The sequence below is a fragment of the Astatotilapia calliptera genome, chromosome 14, assembly GCF_964374335.1.
Source record: "Astatotilapia calliptera chromosome 14, fAstCal68.1, whole genome shotgun sequence".
In the NCBI taxonomy this organism is placed as follows: domain Eukaryota; kingdom Metazoa; phylum Chordata; class Actinopteri; order Cichliformes; family Cichlidae; genus Astatotilapia; species Astatotilapia calliptera.
Genome location: NC_137435.1, coordinates 17,196,867 through 17,220,010, shown reverse-complemented (window position 1 = coordinate 17,220,010; position 23,144 = coordinate 17,196,867). Strand labels below are relative to the sequence as shown.

General features: G+C 40.8%; 1 protein-coding gene and 1 long non-coding RNA gene across 2 annotated transcripts in view; both read right to left on the bottom strand.

The window, feature by feature from the left end:
• The window catches only part of LOC113035712 (uncharacterized), a 29,976-nt gene extending 15,884 nt beyond the window's left edge, over positions 1–14,092 (bottom strand). Inside the window, exons 1-8 of the mRNA XM_080289214.1 lie at positions 13,718–14,092; positions 12,423–12,455; positions 11,209–11,251; positions 4,691–4,845; positions 3,957–4,091; positions 3,395–3,589; positions 837–1,028; positions 116–307 (exon numbers count right to left, since the gene is read on the bottom strand). Coding sequence (XP_080145340.1) covers positions 116–307; positions 837–1,028; positions 3,395–3,589; positions 3,957–4,091; positions 4,691–4,845; positions 11,209–11,251; positions 12,423–12,455; positions 13,718–13,790 — 1,018 coding nt within the window. The 5' untranslated portion in view covers positions 13,791–14,092. The remainder of the gene's footprint in view (positions 1–115; positions 308–836; positions 1,029–3,394; positions 3,590–3,956; positions 4,092–4,690; positions 4,846–11,208; positions 11,252–12,422; positions 12,456–13,717) is intronic.
• Positions 14,093–18,043: 3,951 nt separating this feature from the next.
• LOC145420025 (uncharacterized) lies at positions 18,044–18,950 on the bottom strand. Its single transcript, XR_013901303.1, has 3 exons — positions 18,816–18,950; positions 18,619–18,730; positions 18,044–18,538 (listed from the first exon to the last, which is right to left on the bottom strand). It is a non-coding gene; the product is annotated as an uncharacterized LOC145420025 (long non-coding RNA).
• Positions 18,951–23,144: the final 4,194 nt, after the last annotated feature.

The window sequence follows — 23,144 nt, the reverse complement described above, 5'->3', positions numbered from 1 at the left end:
CCCACAGTTGACATGTAAGTGTACGAAGTAATGAGTTACCCACAGTTGACATGTAAGTGTATGAAGTAATGAGTTACCCACAGTTGACATGTAAATGTACAAAGTAATGAGTTACCTGTAGTGGAGCTCTTGTCACAGCAAGATGAATGCTTCGGTTGTACCTCCAGAACACCTTCATTCTCACAGCAGCACTGAGTCCTGTTGTCATACTGGTGGTGACCGCAGCACCGGTGGAAAGTGGAATTTCTCACCAGACTCTTCTTATTATCATTCGGACCACAATGCAGAATTCCTACATTATGCACTCCTGTGAAAAAAAATCAGATACTAAAAACTGTAAGACTTATACTTCAGTCATAGCTAATTCATGTTTAGCTTATACTGTACGAGAAAACCGTAAAAATAATAATTGCAATGCTGCTTTTCACAGTAAAATGATTATCTTATGATTAGCTCTCTCATTTTAAATAATATTATGTGGAGGTTTGAGAAAAACAGCTAACTGACAGCATAGTTGGTTGGGTTTGTTGAAGCAATTGTGGAAAGCTGTAGAGGCAACAACAAAGTCATCACCTCCAGTAATGAGTCTGGATTTTATTGGATTGCTGTAAGACAACTATTGGAGGAGCAACAACACTGTAGACATGGCAGATCTTTTTTAAAGGCAAGTTTATTAATTAGTATTTAATTCTATGATGTTTACTCAATCAAATACATTTCTCACCAAAGTCTGATGTGCCTTAAGACTCATATGTACAATATGACAACAAGTGCAACTGTTTTTATTGGATTCGTCACACACAGCTTGCATGTAAGTGTACAAAGTAATGAGTTACCTGTAGTGGAGCTCTTGTCACAGCAAGATGAATCCTTCGGTTGTACCTCCAGAACACCTTCATTCACACAGCAGCACTGAGTCCTGTTGTCATACTGGTTGTGACCGCAGCACTGGTGGAAAGTGGAATTCTTCACCAGACTCTTCTTATTATCATTCGGACCACAATGCAGAATTCCTACATTATGCACTCCTGTGAAAACGAATCAGATACTAAAAACTGTAAGACTTATACTTCAGTCATAGTTAATTCATGTTTAGCTTTGTGTTTATGTGTTTCTCGTACAGTATATCCTGCAATACTGCTTTTCACTGTAAAATGATTATCTTATGATTAGCTCTAGTTCAGTTTAAACAATATTCTGTGGACGTTTGTAAAAAAAAACAACAGCTATCTGACACTATAGTTGCTTTGGTTTGTTGAGGCAACTATGGAAAGCTGTAGAGGAAATGACAAAGGCTACGTTCACACTGCAGGCGAAAGCGCATCAAATCCGATTTTTTTGACCCTATGCGACCCATATCCGATCATGCTATGACAGTGTGAACGGCGCAAATCCGATATTTTCAAATCCGATCTGGGTCACTTTCGTATGTGGTACTGAATCCGATACATATCCGATGTTTTAGAAAGCGACTGCTGTTTGAACGGTCAAGTCGCATTAAATCCGCCTTTTACGTCACCGACACAAGACTGAAGCCAATTATCAGCGCCAGAGAAGCGCCCGAGAAGACATCGCGAACGCTTCCTGGCCATCCAGTGTAGATGTTAGTGAAACTGTTGGGAAGACAATGTGAACATTTTATTTGTACTGTATAATCTGCAGATTCTGACAGAAATCTGCAGCTATCATTTGAAGCACCGCTCCTCTCTTAAACAGCAATAAGGATCATTATTAGGTTATTTACATTATTATGTAAATAACAAAATAACTTAAAGCAAAAATTGGGAAACGAAGTCCGAAGTCTGCATATTAAGGGCCATCAGTCAAACAATACTGTTGCTCTGGGTCTAAACAGAGCTCGTTGTGTGTGACAGCTTCTTTTGCGCATGCGGGCCGCTTTGAGCGTTCACACTAGAGCGCGTTTGCTGTCGCATTTTATTTGTAGTGTGAACGAGCAGACAAAAAAATCGGATTTGATCAAAAAATCGGAATTGAGCATTAAGACCTGCAGTGTGAACGTAGCCAAAGTCATCACCTCCAGTTATGAGTCTGGATTTTATTGGATTGCTATATGACAACTATTGGAGGATCAACAGCACTGTAGACATGGCAGATCTTTTATAAAATATGGTATCGCTTGTGGGGCGATTGTGGCTCAAGAGTTGGGAGTTCGCCTTGTAATCGGAAGGTTGCCCGTTCGAGCCCCGGCTTGGACAGTCTCGGTCGTTGTGTCCTTGGGCAAGACACTTCCCCCCATGCCTACTGGTGGTGGTCAGAGGGCCCGGTGGCGCCAGTGTCCGGCAGCCTCGCCTCTGTCAGTGCGCCCCAGGGTGGCTGTGGCTACAATGTAGCTTGCCATCACCAGTGTGTGAATGGGTGGATGACTGGATATGTAAAGCGCTTTGGGGTCCTTAAGGACTAGTAAAGCGCTATATAAATACAGGCCATTTACCATTTATAGAGTTCTGAATTAAGGGAGAAAAATACACACAAATGTGGCAGGTTTATTAGTTAGTCTGTAATGCGCTTGTGAAGTGGCTGTTTGGTCTCTCCAATGTAGAAGTCTGGGCATTTCTCGCTGCACTGTACAGCATACACCACATTGTTAAGTCTGTGTTTTGGCGTTTTGTCTTTCGGGTGAACCAGTTTTTGTCTGAGCGTGTTGCTGGGTCTGAAATACACCGGGATGTCATGCTTGGAGAAAACCCTCCTGAGTTTTTCTGATACACCGGCCTCTACATTGGAGAGACCAAACAGCCACTTCACAAGCGCATGGCACAACATAGAAGAGCCACCTCCGCAGGACAAGACTCAGCAGTCCATCTGCATCTTAAGGACAAAGGACACTCTTTCGAGGATGCTAACGTTCACATTTTGGACAGAGAGGACAGATGGTTTGAAAGAGGAGTGAAAGAAGCCATTTATGTCCACTGTGAGCGACCATCTTTGAACAGAGGCGGGGGTTTACGACACCAACTGTCTGCCATCTATAATCCAGTTTTGAGTTCCCTTCCCAGACGCACTTAACGCCCACTCACATCCTGAGCCATCTGATTTCAGGAATTCGCATGATAAGGTGGGGCCAGGTTTCACAATGAGCTCACCCGAAACTCTGGCTGATTGGGACCCACAACCAGTTTCACACCTTGGCTCAGGCGATTAGAGGATCATCAGGGGGTCCTTTTGTCCCTCTGTGGGGGGAAACTCCCACTATGTTTATATCTGGGACTCTCCAATATTTGACCTTAGAACTGAAGAAGCTTCTCGGATGAGAGGTGAAACGTCTTCAAGTAACTTAAAGAAGTCCAGACGCTTTTCTTTGCAAACTCCTTTGGCTGTACAAACTAATGAGTCACCCACAGTTGACATGTAAATGTACAAAGTAATGAGTTACCTGTAGTGGAGCTCTTGTCACAGCAAGATGAATCCTTCGGTTGTACCTCCAGAACACCTTCATTCTCACAGCAGCACTGAGTCCTGTTATCATACTGGTTGTGCCCGCAGCACCGGTGGAAACTGGAATTTCTCACCAGAATCTTCTTATTATCACTTGCACCGCAACACAATTGCTTGTCCTTGGCAAAAGCCTCTGTGGAGAATACCATGGAGATTCTTAACTCTTTGGCCTCAACCATAACTAAGCTGATAAGCCTCTGCAACATTCTGCCGATGCTGATTATATTTTTTCCACTTGTATATTTGTTCTACTGAAGAACGAGGGATCCTTCTACACAACATTACCGTATGTTCAAATGAACATCTAGAACCACAAATCCATCTTCTTTTGTTTCCACTATTTCTCCTTACTTACATAAAATAAGTACATTTTGCAGTAGAAAATCACAACTCTCAAGAAGTCCTGTTTTTTGTTTGTAACACTGTCTGTCTTCGAATTTCGCCTTTTAATTATATAATATATGCTTAATGTGATGTTTTTCATCAGTGTGTCTGCTCACCTTTACCGCAACATTCAGCCATTAGTCCAGGTTTTGCAGTGATGGTTGATTGACAGCATATTTCATTGACAGGGTTGTAGGGCTTCAGCCCACAGCAGTTGGACACCTTTTCACTCAGACCATGAGTAACATTGGCTGTATAATAAAGACACAAACACTAGAAGCAGTGTAACAGCTGAAAGTGTCATGTTAAGTGTTAAATGGCCCACAGTTGTTCAAAAAAAGAAATGTTGCAATACCTCTGAATAAATGGAAACATCTGACTTAGTGATAGCAGATGAACACATACAGATGTGTGCAATGAATCCAGACTTCCCATCATTACTTTATTGTTCTTTTTCTGTTCATTTGCGCTCTGACAAAAAGCATGCTAATTTACAATAACAACAACAAGCACCCAAAAAGTTCAAACATAGCTATCCATAACTGGGTAATGATTTTCTTATTACAGTATCTGCCATGACTTTTTTTTTTTTTTACCAGAGTAGGGGGTGTATACAGTCAACTTCCAATTTATTCAGTCAATTAAATTCTGTATTAAAAACAAATTTTAGTCTAAAGCGGTACAATTCAACTGCTTCATAAAGCCAGAAAGGTGGTTAAGAGTTTTTGTGCTCTTTAACTTATTTTCTATTAAGATTTTTAATTTAGGTGCTCTTCAGGTGCTTTTCTTTATTGGCCAGTTACAAAGTCAAAATTTCAGTTTCAGTTTAGCTAGATTTCAAGTTCGTTACCTCTGAGAGTGTTTCCGTCTTGTACTTTGCAACAGGTTGCTTTTTCAGGATTGTAAGGTTCCTTTCCACAACAAGACAGACTCGCCCCTGGGTAAAGTTTGTTTCCACAGCAAGCAGCTTCTTGTGTGTCATACTTTGTCCCATTGCAGTCTTTTCTGAAAAGCACAGATAACCAAAGCCTATTATCAATGACAGTAAATTCCATAGACTTAACAGTGCATACAGAAAATTGCTGTTTTACACCGTCAAACCTAGAGAGACTACTCCCTTTAACCTTTGTACTAATGCCCTCTATTGGACAACTATGAAAATACACTAAAATGTAGCAACAGGAGCATACCCATAAGCTGTTTATAGTATTTTTAACACCTCCACCCTTGCTGTGCTGACATAAAATTTATCTGAATATAGGACATTTTAAAACCTCCCTCTACTCCAAATGTCAAAAACTGGAAGGTACTTCTTAAAATCCCAGCTCAAAGTCGAAGTTTCTCAGAATTTTTTTTACATTAACTTGTCTTAGTATGTCTTCCATCACATCTTTCCAACTGGGTTAAATGTAGAAGCTCATGGGTACTGGTTTAGCTCTCTGGGATGAGCAGGTGACCACTTGATGTATGGCTAGGAGCCCAGGTTTGAATCTGACCCATGCCCCTTTACCATACATCTTCCTCACTCTTCTAATAAGGCAGTTTATCCTTAGTTATTTCCATTATAGCTTACAGGACATTTTACAATTTAAAGCTTAATGATTAAAAACAAAAAGGTTTATGTATTCTCAACTGATTCTTTGAAGATGTGAAACAGACTACCCCATCATCTTGTAGTAGAAAGTGCCTTAGGTGGTCATATTGAGTAGAAAGGCACTATAGAAGTATCAGTCCATTTACCATTTTCCATTAACTCTGCCTCCTGGATGTCAACCTCCTGTGTTCTTTTAGGTGCCACTGTCTCCTTTTCTAGGCACCACATCATAGTGGGTCTCACTACCATTTTGTAAACCTTCCCTTTCACTCTTGCTGCTATTCTTCTGTCCCAAATCACACCTGACATTCATCCCACTTCCACCATGAACCTGTCACTCCTACCACACACCATTGTCTCACTGTTTCCATAGATCTTCTTCATCAGCCTCATATCTTTCTCTGGAATTCCTGATTTCTTCATACAGTATCACATTTCCTCTCGTTGCACCTTGTCACTCCATCAATACTCTCAAAGCTTACATTGCTTTCAGAGTGTTAGTACAAGGATACCTCTCTATTTTTCTCACATTCCTCCACAGGTACGCCATCTGAACCAACTGCCTTTCATTCTTCAGCCTCTTCATTGCTGTCTTCTCTTCCTCCTTACTAATCCATTCAAAGTTCATGGTTCATTTATTTGTCATTGTAAAATACAATATACAAGGTAATTTACTGTACTACTGCTTGAAAAGATGGCCCTCCCTATAGTATAAATAAAAGTTCAATTCAATTCAATTTTATTTATATAGCGCCAAATCACAATCTTAACTTACCACAAGGCACTTTGCATTGTAAGGTAAAAACCCTACAATAATAAAGAGAAAATAAAGAAAACCCAACAATGATATGACACCCTGTGAGTAAGCGCTTTGGTGACAGTGGGAAGGAAAAGTTTCCCACTGATTAAATGCAGAGTAGTGTACAGACAAATATTGTGTGTGAAAAATATCAGTGAAGAATAAACACGCCGTGCGTCATGGGACTCCCCCATCAGCTTAGACCTACTGTGACATAACTAAGACTATGTCTACACTAGCCCGGATAAATTTGAAAATGATGTATAAGTCTGAAAACACTCCACACTATCATTTTCATTCGTTTTCACAGAGTTATTCATCCACATTGAAACAGGCGAAAACACTAATGCTCCAGTACTGCACATGCGTGAAACACAAGACGATTCAACCTACCTCACTTCTGTCAGTCATTTATTTACTTTCTGGCTCTTTGAAACGTCACGGCAAAATGTTGAGGATAAGCAGCGAATTTTTTAAATGGACTAACAAAGAGGTGGAGTTGTTGCTGCGAGTAACACAAAAGTACAAAGCTGCAAAAGCGAGTGAGAATTAAAGAATTTGAAGAAAAGCTATCTGAAGCATGTACAAACTGATATTAATCTTTACTCTCTGTGTGGACGGAAGACCAAAACGGAGGCAAAAGGATGCATTTTCAAACGAAAACGTGTTAGTGTGGACATGGCCTAAGGGAGAATTCAGGGTCACCTGAACCAGCCCTAACTATATGTTTCCTCAAAAAGGAAAGTTTTAAGGAAAAGTCAAGGAAAGTTAAGTTCCCTGCCTTTTAGTCTTAAAGGTAGAGAGGGAGTCTGTCTACAGAATCCAAACTGGAAGCGTGTTCCACAGAAGAGGGGCCTGAAAGCTGGAGGCTCTGCCTCCCATTATACAATATCTCACAAAAATGAGTACATTTTTGTAAATATACAAATATATCTTTCCATGGGACAACATGGAAGATATGGCACTTTGATACAATATCAAGTAGTCAGTGTACAGCTTGTATAACAGTGTAAATTTGCTGTCACCTAAAAATAACTCAACATACAGCCACTAATGTCTAAACTGCTGGCAACAAAAGTGAATACACCCCTAAGTGAAAATGTCCAAGCTGTCCTCGAAGTGTCAATATTTTGTGTGGCCACCATTATTTTCCAACACTGTCTTAACTCTGTTGGGGATGAAGTTCACTAGAGCTTCACGGGGTGCCACTTGTCCATGATGACATACTGGAGCTGGTGGATGTTAGAGACCTTTTGATCCTCCATCTTCCCTTTGAGGACTTCCCACGGATGCTCAGTAGAGTTTAAGCTTTAGAGAAATGCTTGGCCAGTTAAGTACCTTGCTAAGTTCGTTTAGCAAGGCAGCGGTCTTTTGGAGGTGTTTTGGGGGTTGTTATCATGTTGGAATACTGTCCTATGGCCCAGTTTCTGAAGGGAGGGGATCATGCTCTGCTTCAGTATGTCACAGTACATGTTGACATTCATGGTTCCCTCAATTAACTATAGCTCCCCAGTGCCAGCAGCACTCATGCAGCCCCAAACAATGACATCCCACCACCATGCTTGACTGCAGGCAAGACACTCTTGTCTTTGTACCCCTCACCTAGTTGCCACCACACAGCCGTGATACTATCTGAACCAAATAATGTTATCTTGGTCTCATCAGACCACAAGTAATCCAGGTCCTTATTCTGCTTGTCTTCAACAAACTGTTTGCGGGCTTTCCTGTGCATTATCTTTAGACGAAGCTTCCTTCTGGGACAATAGCCATTTGATGCTGTGTGGTGTATTGTCTGAGCACCGAAAGGATGACCCTCCACACTTTTGTTGCCAGTGGTTTAGGCAATGATGGCTGTGTGTTAAATTGTTTAGAGAGGCATATACACTGTTAAATACACTGTTAGACAAGTTGTACACTGACTACTTTACATTGTATCAAAGTGTCATATCTTCAATCTTGTCCCATAAAAAGGTATAACAAAATATTTACAAAAATGTGAGGAGTGTACTCACTTTATTCAAATGCTGTACTTTTAAATACTCCAGGATCCACATGTAAGCCTACAGTCTTCTCTACTGGAGTGATATGGTACTACTGAATTAGATTCTGAATCAAACAGGGAGCCAATGAAAATAACTCAGTATAGGAGAAATATGCTCTCTCTAGTCCCTGTCAGTACTCTTGCTGCAGCATTCTGGATCAATTGAAAGCACTTCAGGGAGTTGTTAAGATAAGTTGATAATAATGAATGACAGTAGTCAAGCCTAGAAGTGATAAATGCATGAACTAGCTTTTCAGCATCACTCTAATATTCTTGTTTCTCTCTCCTCTCTCCTCTGCCTGGGTGGAACTCCTTGCAAGTTCCCGCTTCTGGCCTACGAACCTGCAAATAATCACTCACCCACTGCTTGTTATACTTCCATTCCAGCTACTACTTAAGACAACAGCTCAGTATTTGTCATTGCTGGATCGTTGCACGACACAGGTCAGTGTAGCCCCAGCTCTTTGCTGTTTATTCTTGTCTCTAGTGCTTTCCTAGCTTGAAACTGTGCTCTCTTGTATATAGATCTTCCTGGACCTGTTTATCCCTGGAGTGTGTTCATGAGCGCAAGTGGTTTACGAGTAGCGTGTGTGGTCGAACAGGAGTGTGGAGTGTTTCCTTCCCCCTCCCCGGATTCCCTGGAGCCCCTTTCCCCTTGCATCTTTGTATATAGCACCTGGTGACATTGTAAATAAACTGTTCATCTTCAGGGTCAACAAAGTCCTGCGCTTGAGTCCATTTATTCACTGTGGCAGACACCATATTTCTAAGGCTACGTTCACACTGCAGGTCTTGATGCTCAATTCCGATTTTTTGATCAAATCCGATTTTTTTGTCTGCTCGTTCACACTACAAATAAAATGCGACCGCAAACGCGCTCTAGTGTGAACGCTCAAAGCGGCCCGCATGCGCAAAAGAAGACGTCACACACAACGCGCTCTGTTTAGACCCAGAGCAACAGTATTGTTTGACTGATGGCCCTTAATATAAAGACTTCCGACTTCACGTTTCCCAATTTTTGCTTTAAGTTATTTTGTTATCTACATAATAATGTAGATAACAAAATAATGATCCTTATTGCTGTTTTAGAGAGGAGCGGTGCTTCAAAGGATAGTTGCAGATTTCTGTAAGAGTCTGCAGACTATGCAGTACAAATAAAATGTTAACGTTTCTCCAACATTGTCTTCCCAGGAGTTTCACCGGATGGCCAGGAAGCGTTCGCGATGTCTTCTCCGGAGCTGATAATTGGCGTCTGTCTTGTGTCAGTGACGTAAAAGACGGATTTAATGCTACTTGACCGTTCAAAGAGCAGTCGCTTTCTGAAACATCGGATATGTATCGGATTCAGTATCACATACGAAAGTGACCCAGATCGGATTTGAAAGTATCGGATTTGTGCCACTGTCATACCATGATCGGATATGAGTCGCATAGGGTCAAAAAAATCGGATTTGATGCGCTTTCACCTGCAGTGTGAACATAGCCTAAGATTTTTGGGGTCAAGTACAATAATGTCAGTTTTATCTGAATTTAGAAATCATGTCTTTATCTCTTCAAGACATTCCTGCAGTTTAAGTAATTGGTGTGTGTTATCTGGCTTCATGGATAGACAAAGTTGGGTATCATCTGCAAAGCAGTGAAAATGTATGCTATGCCTTCTAATGACACTGCCGAAGGGAAACGATATGGATCAAACCACTGCAGCGCAGCACCTTTCATACATTGTCAGTAATGCATAGTGCCTGGATATGCTTTAAAATAAATGTTATACCTTTTACTTTATTTAGTTGACTTTATAGCAGCACTCACAGTGATGACAGACTTTGAGTGAAAACTGTTCAAAAACCCAGTGGTGTGTGTTTTTCATGTCCTGCACTTCCTGATTCAACACTCCTCCATCCTTCCACTTTTGAGTCTCATGAGCTTTTCAGAATACTCTCCACCCTCTCAACAGGCTCTCTTTACTCACTGTACATTTCAATCTCTAGCCTTAGTCACACAAACTTGCTCCCTCTCTCTCTCCATGTTTCTGTGTCCATCTCCGGGTTTGCTGTTCAGTGTTTTGAGTTAGTTCACCCAGTTTATGTTAGTTAAACCTCAGTTTCCATTTTGCCTCTTGCTTTTTTTATGTTCAGGTATTAATAAACGGCTTGCCTACTGTTAAACCTCACTCTCGCATCTATGTGTCTGCATGTGTGTCCTCAACCTCCTCACAGCCTGTTGACATTCATCTCCCTGAATATCACACTTTTTTCTTTGACAACCTCTCCCTTTAAATACTTTGATGTACTTTATCCTCCGAGAACTCTATGTTCTTCTGTTTCCAGTTTCACCATGTGACCCTTGCCTCTGCTTTTCTTGCTTCATATCCTTGATTTCTTAAATCATCCTGCAGACCACCATGTAGTTTGACCTGACACCACCTTGAAGTCTCCCATTCACTTTCAGACTGCACCGTCTGCTTCTGCATACCATGTATTTAATCTGTATTCGCGTCCCCCCCCCCACACACACACACACACTCTCACGCAGTCAAATGTGTTCAGAATCCAAAACCAACTTATTTTCTCTCCTTATCATCACACCTGCCCAACACTTCCTTATCACCTAGGTTCCCTTCACACATGTCGACTGAAATCTGATCCAGTCACCAGTCCCAGCCCCCTGGGGACACGCTGTTCCATTTCATTCAATTTACTGCAGAAGTTCCTCGGCACTGCACTCATCTTTGCCGCCGCCCTCGCAAAAAACATCATCTGCACAACCGCATAACCACTCTGCCTGGACTGTAATCAACACAATTGTTCGAACTCTAAAATTGCGAGGAGCCGTATCAATACAATGAGTTCTCTGTAGTCTATAACCAAACGCTTGACCTTTGATCAGCGGCCAGAAATTAAAGAACACAAAGCGAGTGAAGAAACAGTGACTCACCCACAGTCGTTTCTGGAGGCTGCGTTTGCTCCTGCGGCAGAAACTGTCAGCAAGCACAAATTGAAAATGATGAGTTACTAAAAACTTGGACTAAAATTGAATAGCATTAGGAATCTTGATTGTCTACGGTAAAGAATGTAAAGAACCACAGGTTAAAAAAAAAAGACTGACGGTAAAACAGTTGTCTCTATTTTCAGTGATTTAATCGAAGAATTTGAACATCTCTGGAGGCGTTTATAGATTTGTCCCGGGCATTTACTCATAATACGCCCTCAAGTTTGAATTTACATTTAAAGGTCTGCATGCACGAGAGGTTCTTAATTCATATTTGCAGATGCCTATGCACCTTTTGAACTATTTATGAAGTTCTGTAAATATTCTTGCAAAACACACACCGAGTTGATAACGCACACACAACTGACCTCACAGATCTAAATGTTTGGGAAGCACAAACAAATCCTTTTGCTCCAATAATATTCCCCATACCACTCGTTAACTATACAAGATATATATATATGATTCTACAGTCTGACGTCCCTGAAGAACCCACGAGACTGCCCCGAGGTGTCTTCAAATGGATGAATCAGTCTGCCGCCCACGCCCGGACATCACGCATCTGATGCTATCACCTTTCCCATTCTTTTTCCCACAACGCCACAGTAAATTACTAGAAGATGAAAAAAGATGGGAAAAAACCCCCAAAAACAACAACACACACACCACAAGAAGTTAGCTGATTTATATACCTGTGGATTTGTTTGTGTTCCAGGTGTTGCATGCTTGTTTGTTAATAGCGGTGAGGCAGTTGGTGATACATTGTGCATTTCTTTTTACGCTATCCCTTTATTACCCCCCCCCCCCCCTTTTCTGCCCGTCATATCTATCTATCTATCTATCTATCTATCTATCTATCTATCTATCTATCTATCTATCTATCTATCTATCTATCTATATATGCATGCTATTATTATTTATGCTATTATTATTTATAATACTGGCAGTGGGAAGTGGAGAAAAAAGTACCTTGCCTCCAAGCATTATTACCTATGACGCACGGTCTCTCTCTCTCTCTCTCTCTCTCTCTCTCTCTCTCTCAAAGCTTCCACAAACAGCGCACCAGCAGTCGGAACCTTATTAGTTGTGTCAAGCCAGTGGCCCTATACACGGATCCTCACAACTCAAAAAGAACTAATAAATAAATCAATATCACTTACCACAATCAGTAGAGAATCCAAAAATCAGCCAAGCTAAAAGAACAGGTGGAGAACCATCATTATACAGCCTTAAAATACTCAAATATATCTATTTCAGCAAAGGTACGAAATCCTACCAAACCCGAGAGTCTGAAGCAGGTACATCTGTAATCCTTTTAGGAGAATGTGTCTCCCATTGAGTCTGAGAGGCAAACATATGCGGCTAAATAGTCTAATTAGCCCCACCTCCCATAACGCCTAAAAATATGTCATTTATAACCAGAGGGTCAAGGTAGCGGGGGCACACAACCAGAGCGCTTGATAACATGGTATGCAAACCAAGAAGCTCCGCAACAATAAAAGACTTGTAACATGCAGTTGTTAAAGTATGCAGCTGCTCTAGACAATATAGATTCCAATTTTAAACACACCGCACTCAGGTGTGCACTGATTTCTATACCTGAAATAGATCCCACTGAGATGAAGATTTATTAGGGGAACCTGGCTTTCCTGTCCTGTTGGTGGGTTCAATTTTTTAGATAGTCCAGATCTGATGGTGAACACTTTTATCTCTGTCTGTTACTGCAGCATTTTACTTTGATGCAGTTCCCAAGTCATCCATGGGAGTTAGTTTGTGAAAATTCAGTTTTTCATTCAGCTTGATACATGTTTTAGATGATGAAATCTTCTTACAAGTGACGACAGGGTGTTTGAAAAGTGATCGTCTTTGAAATGGGCTGAACCATATTGTCTACATGTGTGTGTGTGACATGTTAACGATTGTCGTATGCTGACGAGAGCTACCCAAATGCTGCTAGTTCCCATCTGTTTGTCATGGGGAGCGCTGCGCCCTACATGCAGTCCTTCTGATAATAGGATTCTTATTTTAACTTACATACCGTACATACTCCAATCCCCGAGGAAAATATTGCTGAATCAATTTAGAAAGTAAAAAGAAAAAAGAAAAAGAAAAACGAGAAAAAGACAGAAAAAACCGTTAAAAGTAAAGGTCCTTCATTCCATTTAATCCATCTGGTGTGATAGCATTGTAGACAGGGAGGGACAGGAAAACAAAAAGATCATCAAGGACGTGAATTCGACTCCATCCCAGGCCACTCGTCCAGTAGATTATTTTACCGCTGACTCATTAGGCTTGACTTATGTTGTAACAACTCACTAATAAATCATGTCGAACATACACTCCAAGCTCAAATCTTCGTGTGTGTGTGTGTGTGTGTGTGTGTGTGTGTGTGTGTGTGTGTGTGTGTGTGTGTGTGTGTGTGTGTGTGTACATGTGTGTTTTATGTTCGACTCACCTGCTTCATGACTCCTGACTTTGCAGCGTTTAGCTCCATCTTGGAGATGACGCTTCCGTTTACTTCCAAGCATCCGTTTAACTGGTAACTCGTCGAATTATTATCTCCAGAATATCAGGTAGAAAGTTTTGTAGGTTGGCAAAAAAACTCATTTACCTGTCTGTGCAGGTGGTGAACCACATTAAGCAATCGTTGTTGACAGATCCCTCATCTCACAATCGGGAACAAAAGAGATTTCTGTTTTTTCTTTTTCCTTTTTTTATGTCTAAACATACAGAATATTTATTTATGTTGGTAGATAGCATACGGTTAATGGGTTCATGAGTATTGAAGGGTTATATATAAAATAAAGGAATTGCCCGTTTTGCAAGTATATTTATGACTCGTCATTGTACCTATGTGTTCCTCATTATGAACAATCCAGTGTCCTTTTTGGCATCTTAAAATGTATTTATAGAATTGTGATGAGATATGTTTGACAGACTATAAGCAAACATTTACTACCATTTAAATACATGAAAGTTCTTGGCATGACACTTGTATTCTGTGGTTTTTTTGTGCTTTCTGTTTTGATCTAGGGTACTTCATGTTGTAGGCTGAACTTGTTTGTCTGGTTTTCCTTCGATGTAGTCTACTAAAGCCAATTTTACATTGAAGCAAATTTTCTTTGGTGGCAGGCTCTTTTAAAAAGAGGTTGTATGGGAGAATCATCTCTTAACAGGCACGTGCAGAGGGGGGGGGGCTAGAGGGGCTTGAGCACCCGCCCCTTTCCTGATGGGTGCCCAAAGTGCCCTTTGTTGAGGCAACTTTTTAAAAAAAAAATAAAAAAATTTTTTTTATGTGTGCGTGCGTGTGGAGTCCTGTCTGTGCCCCTCAACAATAATATATAGTGTATAGCACACAGGAGTATTGGCTTATTACGTACACGTTGGTAAGTTGTCTTGTGGCAACTGACGAACTGAAACAAACGAGCGTGCTGTGTGTGCGACAGCGCGACAAACATTACCTGTCCTTTTATTAACTGCACAAGTAGTGCTGGTCATAGCTGCTGGCTACCTGTGTAAGGCTGTCATGGGTCTGTAGCTCTGTCACCGTTTTAGGGAACATATTTAGTTTTAAAGTAAGTTACAGGACTTTTCCTGCCTTTCTGGAGGGATTATATTTCACTAAAAACGATCTAATATGCATGTCCACATAATTATGCATTATTATAATTATAATATATTAAAAAACACACACTGTATTTTAAAGAACATACATTAAGAAGCAGATTATATTAGATTTATATTTTAAATAAGACAAAATTTGGAGTTTACAGCAGCAAAATTATTGTATCTCTACAGTTTAAAAATGTAATAAGCTTTCCCCTGCACAGAGTGGATAGTGAAACAAATGGAATCATCATCAATACATTATTTCATATTTATTACTTCCCCCTCCTCATTGCTTTATTATTGTAGCTCTAGTAATAAATAATAATGTAAGGATTCTGGATCAGCACCATGATGCCCAAAGTATATACAGTATTCTGAAGAAGGTCTAAAATGTCACTGTGTGTGCGTACATGTGTGTGTTTTATTTAGATGGATTTAAAAAAAAAAAAATATTACTCATGATATAACATTGTCCAGACATGCCTGGTAAGGACATGAGGAGGAAACAGCAGGAGCTGTGTGATGCTACTAAAGGCAGTGCTATAACATTTTTCTGTCATCATTTTATTATAGATTAAGTGCAAGAGTTGTTAGGTGTGGATAATTAGATTATAGTTTATTGCAATAGCAAGTTGTGCCTTATTCTCAGATAGACAGCAAGTGGAGAGTGATATATGAAATGATGGGATGGAAGGAAGAAGAGAAGCAAAGAGTGATTCACAGGCAGAGCCGAGTTTATTTCTCACAGTGTTTTGTTGCCAAGCGCTGTCACCAATCTTTGCATTTTGTTATTATCTCATGACACTTGTTTAATCAGCTACCATCTCTCCTGTGGACTTTTTAATGTCTACAGTCTCAGATCAACACAGCCCTGCCCTTCCCATATTAGATTCTTGATGAATGTGTGTTGTTGTTATTCAGCCTGGTTCAATGTGCCCCTTTTTAACTTTGAGCACCCACCCCTTTAAACCTCTCTGCACGGCCCTGTCTCTTAACACGATTTAGGAAACACTCGGTCTGACATGTCATACTGTGCTTGATTGTGTGTGACTCAGAATGGTCGAAGACAGAAGAATGTATTTCTAATAGATATTGTTAGTGTTTATTTACATCTTCACTTATCCTTGACATACATTATGTTCACGGGCAATCCAACTATTATGTTTTAGCGTTAGGTATCAGACCCAGAAGCAAAGTTTACGCAGGCAAGGGGTGGGGGAGGGGGCTGGGGGTCCTGTGTTGTTTGGTGCAAGGACGGCCTGCTTGCGCATTCCCGTTGAACTGACATGGTTATGTTTCGGTGTTTTGCAGGTGAGCACAGGTGATGTAAGCAAAGTGATGTAGCTGTATACAAAACGTGTTCAAAGAATGTACTGTCATAAAATTACATTTCGCTATTATTTGCAGTGTAATGATTTAGGTTGAATGAGTTTGCGTGAAACACAATGCAAATCAGAGTAGCATACACTGAGTTATACAGACGACAAACCTGTAAATCAATGATGTGTATTTTAAATATTCCAGGAATATAAACTCCGTGTTTATGTTTAGTTTATTAGTATTCTGTGGTTTTGGTTGCCTTGGGTGTTTGTACTCTTCTGTTTCATGGTTCATGTTCCTATGTTCTGTGTCCCTGAGTCTGTGTTAAGTTGGTGGGTTATGTCATTGCGTGTATGTGTTTCCTGTTTTATTGTGAAGGTCTGCGTCTTATGTGAGTGTTTTCAGTTTGCCTCCCTAGTCTTGTCACGTTAATCACTCCCGGCTGTGTTCCCCACCTGTGTGTAATCTCCCTGTGTTCTCTGAGTGTATTTAAGTTGTGTCTTTTCAAGTTTAGAAAACTCAGAGTGAAAAACGATACTCAGGGTTGAGTAACCCCGAACTGTCCAACTCGGAATATTCGGTTTCAGAAAGGCTGATAACAATTAGTTCAGTCAACGCGGAGTTGCTTTAACCCCAAGTTAAGCGCGCGCACGAGGATACATAAAGCCCTGATTAGTGGAGCACAGAATAAGCGAGTCACCATGGAGACGGAGGGAAAGAAGGTGCGGTCAATGTATTTTACAGCGCTTGAGGCCGAAATTCTGATGGCAGCATATGCTGATAACATACAAATTTTGCGGAAAAAAAGTAACACAGCCTCAGCTGCAAAAGAAAGAGAGCATGCATGGCAAAACAAAGCCGACAGAGTCAATGTGTGAGTGTTAATTTAAACATTGATCGAGGGATTTCCACCCATTTAACACGTTATTTTATTTTTCATTTTATACATTTGATTTCGTGATGTGATGTGAGCGCAGGTGCAACCCAACAGGCCCCAAACGTTCCTGGCAGCAAGTAAAAATGAAATATAAAAATATAGTCCAAACAGGTAAGGTGTAATTGTATTATGAGCCATAGTGCTTGGTCTGTTTGTCCCATGTAAATCAATTGCAGTTAGAGGCTACATTAATTTCCCCTCTGTAAGCACTTATTGAAATTATCTGAGCACATTACAAGTACATATTTGCTTACTCTGTATGCTCAAATGTGACCCGTTATAGCCAACAGAAAAAAAGCGGAGGCCTGAAAAACAGGTGGGGGTCCTCCACCACCACCACTCACAGAGGCTGAGCAGTTGGCCCTCAGCCAAAACAGTGGGCGCCCTGTGGCTGAAGGCATCTCTGCGGGGACATCCTCTGAGTCAATAACCCCGCAAGACACAAGTGCCTACATAAGGGGTAAATTCAAAATAATACATGATGTGCATACATCCTTTCTTCACAGTCACCTTTGCAGTGCCACTCATTCATCTGATAAACTCTTTACCATAATGGATTATTTTGTAGTGAAGTTATTTTCCTACTGATTTTGCCTTCCCTCAGTCTTGGTTGTCTTTGAGAGCATAATGACAATGAAGTGTAAGGTGATTGGTATGTTTGTTAATTGCCATTTGGTCCCTTGTAAGTTATAAGTGACCTGTATAAACCTCATATTCTATCAGTTGATGGTGATGGTGTACTGCATCTGGTGCAGCCTCCTGTTGAGCCAGACCAACATGCAGTTGTGAGTACTCTTAATACTCCACAGATTATATGAGTTTACAGTAGAACAGCAATGTTGTTAATTTCTTTACTGCAGGAAAATAATGAAGAAACATTGACAGCTGTTACAGAGGAGGAAGCAACAGAGACACTTTATGAGGTGTACATCTTTTAATACTTTGTGTACAGGAAACACAGGCGACCAATAAAGCCAGTTGAACAAAAAATCTGTTTATTCTTCTTTCAACATGTTGAGGTGATGGGTCAAAGGAAATGATTGTGACATATGGTGTCTCTGACTGCGCTTCCATCTTGTATGTCCGTGGGAGGGTCAGGATGTTCATGGTTTGGATCACTGCTGATGTTTGGTTCAGAAGGACAGTGTTCTCCTCTAATTGTGGCAATGTTGTGAAGAATCACACATGCCACAATAATGTCACATGCCCTTTCTGGGGTGACCCTGAGTCTTTGCAGGCACTGGAACCGGGCCTTAAGCATTCCGATAGTCATTTCAATTCTGGCTCTTGTCCTGCAATTAGCCAGATTATATCGCTGCTGTGGGCCCGGTTCAGGGTCAGGGTAAGGGGTAAGCAAATAGGGTAAACATGGATACCCCCTATCACCAAGCAAGTAGCCAGTGAACTCTCCTAAGACAGAAGGATACACTTCAGTTCAAATGTCCCTGAAGCAATTGGTCTTTATATATTTTAAAGTATTTTCAACTCACCATGTCCAAATTTTGTGCTCAGTGTACATTCACGGAATATTTGTGAGTCATGGACAGAGCCTGGCCACTTGGCTTCCACATTTGTGATAATGTTGGCAGCATCATATATGATCTTCACAGTGCAGAGAACACAAATTAGCATCCATTACTATAATGAAATAATTTGTTAGTTTGAAATGCTACAGGGAACTATGTACCTGTACATTAATGCTGTGGAAAGACTTCCTGTTCACATAGTCTCCTTCATTTACTGAAGGAGCAATGACTGGAATGTGAGTGCCATCTGTACAGCCAATCACGCCTGGGAACCGTGAGAATAAATGTAAAATTTAAGTAGTAGTTCAAGTATCACCACATCATGAATTAAGTTTCATTCATCCTGACACCTGCAATTTTGTGGCATCCCTCTTTGATAAATCTTGTGGGTCTATGACCGGGGAACACCACAAACGAGTACAGGAGACGTTTCAGTGCAACTGTAACATTCCTGACTGCCCGACAGACGGTAGCCTTGGAAACGTGCTCAGCGTCACCAATATTATACAGAAAGCTCCCGTTTGCAAATAACCGAAGTGCAATACAAATAATATGTACAGAACTGAGAGGATGTCCGCGATGTGTCACATGAGCAATATTAGGCCTGAGGATGTTATTCAAATAACTTAGAGATTGTGCTGAGAAACGGTAACGTTTGCACAGAAAATCATCAGGAAATGATAAAATGTCCAAACGCGCTCTGATCACTCTCTCCCGGCGGAGAGCTCTGCGGAGAATTTGGGCTTCACGATCTACTGGCTCTTCAAGGAAGGAGCACGCCATGTCTGACACTTCCTACAGTCAGGTTTCCGACAAAGGGGCGGAGACAGTCAGGGTTAGTTGAAGTAAACCTGCTAGGGGGCAGGTTAGCTTCACGGCGTGTGTCGTCATAGTGACTCACTCAGGCTTCAGCTGAACTCGCTTTGTGAAACCGAAAACCCAGAGTTTTCGTTAACTCAGGGTATACTTACTCAGTTTTTCCACTAAACCGGCTTCCTGAAATAGGGCCCAGGTCCTAAATATTCCACACGGCTTGCCCCGGCAAACCGTGACAATATATTAACTCTCAAAGAGTATTTTAGTTTAACTACGTAAGAGTTATCTTCTAATTAATTCTAAAAAGTGGGAATTTTACTGTTCTGAACTTCTAAAAATTTCTCTTGGAAATAAACATTTACTAAAAAGACGCAATGGTTTTTGAAAAACATTTATTCTGAACTGTGCACCACAATTTCAAAACATTTTCTGAAAGATGTAACAGTGTACATGTTCTCACTTTCATTAGAATTTTGTTTATCAAAAGGTCTGACATAGGTGAGCTGGTAAATGCAAATAACAGCATTCTCATCACTTATTTCAATAAATACAAAATACAATATACATGTCCTTCATTCATTACTTTGTGGAACTGCAACGCACTTCTGGATTGCTGGAGGACTGTTTACTTAGCCTGATAGGCCGAAGGACACTGTCTCAGCTAAACTATGGACACACACACACACTTATACTGATAAGCACTCACTCATCCCCCCTCCCTTTCCAACGCCTTCGATGCTTGTGCCCTACCGGGGAAGATAGCAGTCAACTGGACCAGCACAGATGCTGCAGGACCGGATGCGCTGTCTACACCGGCTCTCTCTTACCCTTTACCCGCCCCTGTTGCTTGTCTTGTGTTTCTATGGTGTATTGATAGTCATGTGCTTTTGTGCTGAGGTGTTTTTTCTGTTATCAAACTGTTCTCCCACTAGGAGCTCAGTCTGAGTGGAGTTTTTTTTCTCCACCTCTTACCTCATGTAGTGTATTTTCGTTGTTTTTTCCTATCAGCCTACCTTCTGACATGTCTGCCCAATGTGATGTTTGTGTAAAGTTGGTCTGAAGGTTCCTTTGTAAGTGCGCATGCGCCATTAGCGTGCTGCCTGCTGTAACCCCTAATTTCCCTCGGGATGAATAAAGTATTCTGATTCTGCTCTCCCCATATTCCATCTTCACAAGCATATCCTATGTGGAGATTGAATAAAAATTAGTTGACACTAATTAATGGCACAAATAATCCAGTAATCAATTGCAGCACAGTAAAAAAAAAAAGGAATCCTTTTTGAGTCAACTTGTGTAAAGTATTTTCCCAAAAGACAAAGACACAGGCAACAGGTAATACTGAACTAAATGTAAAACCTCAACCTTTTTCATTTTTACCTAAACCGTGTGCACAAAACTCTGGAGGGATCTAAATGCTAACGTAGAACCCAGTCAGGACATCTGCTACTGCTGTTTGCTCATTTTGTTATGGGAGATCATTTTCAGGCTACAAGTACTATTATACCAACATTTCACATTCTAGACATTGTTTTAGGTGTATTTGACCAAAAATTTGACTGAAAATTCACATGCAAGCTTTTTTCCAAGGCTGTGGTATTTGCCCGCAAACAATACCTTTCAGCTAGCTAAAACAGAATATTATGCTATCACCGAGCAACATGGCTAATGCCTTTCACACAGCTTTGTCTCAACTTCAAAGAGCCACAGAAGTAAAAGCTAATAATAATAATTGAAACAATCTTTGAAAAAATGACTTACCAAGCATGGCAAACAACTCAAATATGTAGAGCAAAATGTTCTGAAAAGGCTTCACTTCAGCTTCGACTGGAGCCTATGGTGCTGGGGGCGGAGTCTGTGAATTTACTCTATTGGTGTCATAGCCCCTGTAGGAGTTCAGAGTTAAGAGGTCAAGAGTTAATGTTTCCATTGTAACACCTCCAGATTTGACCTAGAAACACTCATTTTTAACACTCGACTTTAACTACTATCATTTTACACCTCAGAGTTACATTAAAAGAATGTGACTCTACTTAGAGTAAAATTAACTCTACTTTTGCAAGAAGACCACTAACACCAAAACATTTAACACTTTTGAAGTTGCTGTGCAGCGGAAAGACAGTGTAACTCCCTCCAAGTTGAAAAACGGACATAAGGCGTTCTTAATTTTTGCTGGCATTTATTGGACACATGTGCCACCAAAGATGCCGTGAGCACTGTACAAACAACATAAAATAATCAATTTTCACAGTAAGGCATTCTCACAGAGAACAAATAATAAAGTATATTTTTCAACAACATAAAAACATTCACAATTTGACTGTAGCTGTCGCATTGGAATGTGTTTATAAGGTGATTGTAATTTTCAAGTGTGGATGTTTAAGCCGGTTCCTATGTTGTGTTGTCGCCACCTATTGGTGGACCCGAGTATGGCGCTTTGTGGTGCGCATGCTTTGGGCCAGTAGCGGTTTCTGATACGGGCGGCATGGGCAGTTGCCTGGGGCGGCATCGTGGTGAGGGGTGGCATCACAGGCAAAAAATTTAAAAATTGCTCGCTCTTATGCTGCTCCGATGTCATGCCAGCGCATATTGGGAATGGCATAGGCACCGATTGGTTTTATATCGCCCATTTGCTGGGAGTAAGGGTGCCATCCGTTTGTGAGGTGCGCCTGCTGCTTGCGGCACAGGGAGGAGAGAATGGGGCGGCGGGGACTTCTTTGGCTGGCTGGAGCAGCATCTAATAACCAACTCGCAAAATAAAACAAAATAAAAACAAACCAACAAACACGAAAACACGAGACATTATGATACAGACTTATAATTTGCACCAATGTTTTTTCAAAATTCTATACGTGAAAAGTGAGCGCGAGAGCCCTCGGTGCGCCTGCTTGCTGCTGAAGTCAAAGTAAACCTTATTGTCATCTCCGCTACATACAGTACAGTATACAGAGAGACGAGATGATGACGCCCCAATTACAGCAGTGCAAGTAAACAAACAATATATATAAGAAGAGTAAGAAAATAAATATACACTTTAGGACTAGGGGTAAAGGTATCAATGACAATTTAAAATTTATAATTTACAGTTTGATGATGAAGTCTCACACACAACCTGTCAAAGGGGTGGGGGTGGGGGGCACTTCCAAATAGAGCATATTTCATGTATAATGTTGTAAATCCAAGCCCATTATGTATTTATGATTAAAGAAGAGGAGGAGAAATGAGCAAAAGATACAGGTAAGCAGATGTGTCATTGCAACAAATGCCATGTTGCAATACTATACTGCTCTGGTAGCCAACGTTTCAAATGCAGGTTTGACAGGTTTGTGAGTGTACACTTTATCCAAAATCTAGTGAGGGTTTACTCAGCTTTGCCAGTGGGTGGCTGTAGCTCAGGCGGTAGAGCAGGTCACCTATTGATCGGAAGGTTAGTGGTTTGATCCTTGGCTCCTCCAATCTGCATTGCGTGAATGTGTATGACTGTAGGTAGGAAGCACCCAGTTAAGGGAAAGTGTGTGGTAAATGTTGTATAAAGCACTTTGAGTAATGTGGAAGAATTGAAAAACGCTATATAAGAATCAGTCCATTCACTGGCTGAACAGAGTTTTGTCATGTTCCTTTTGCACTATTATGCACATTTTGTTATTACATGGCTTAATTAAGATACACATTAGGCT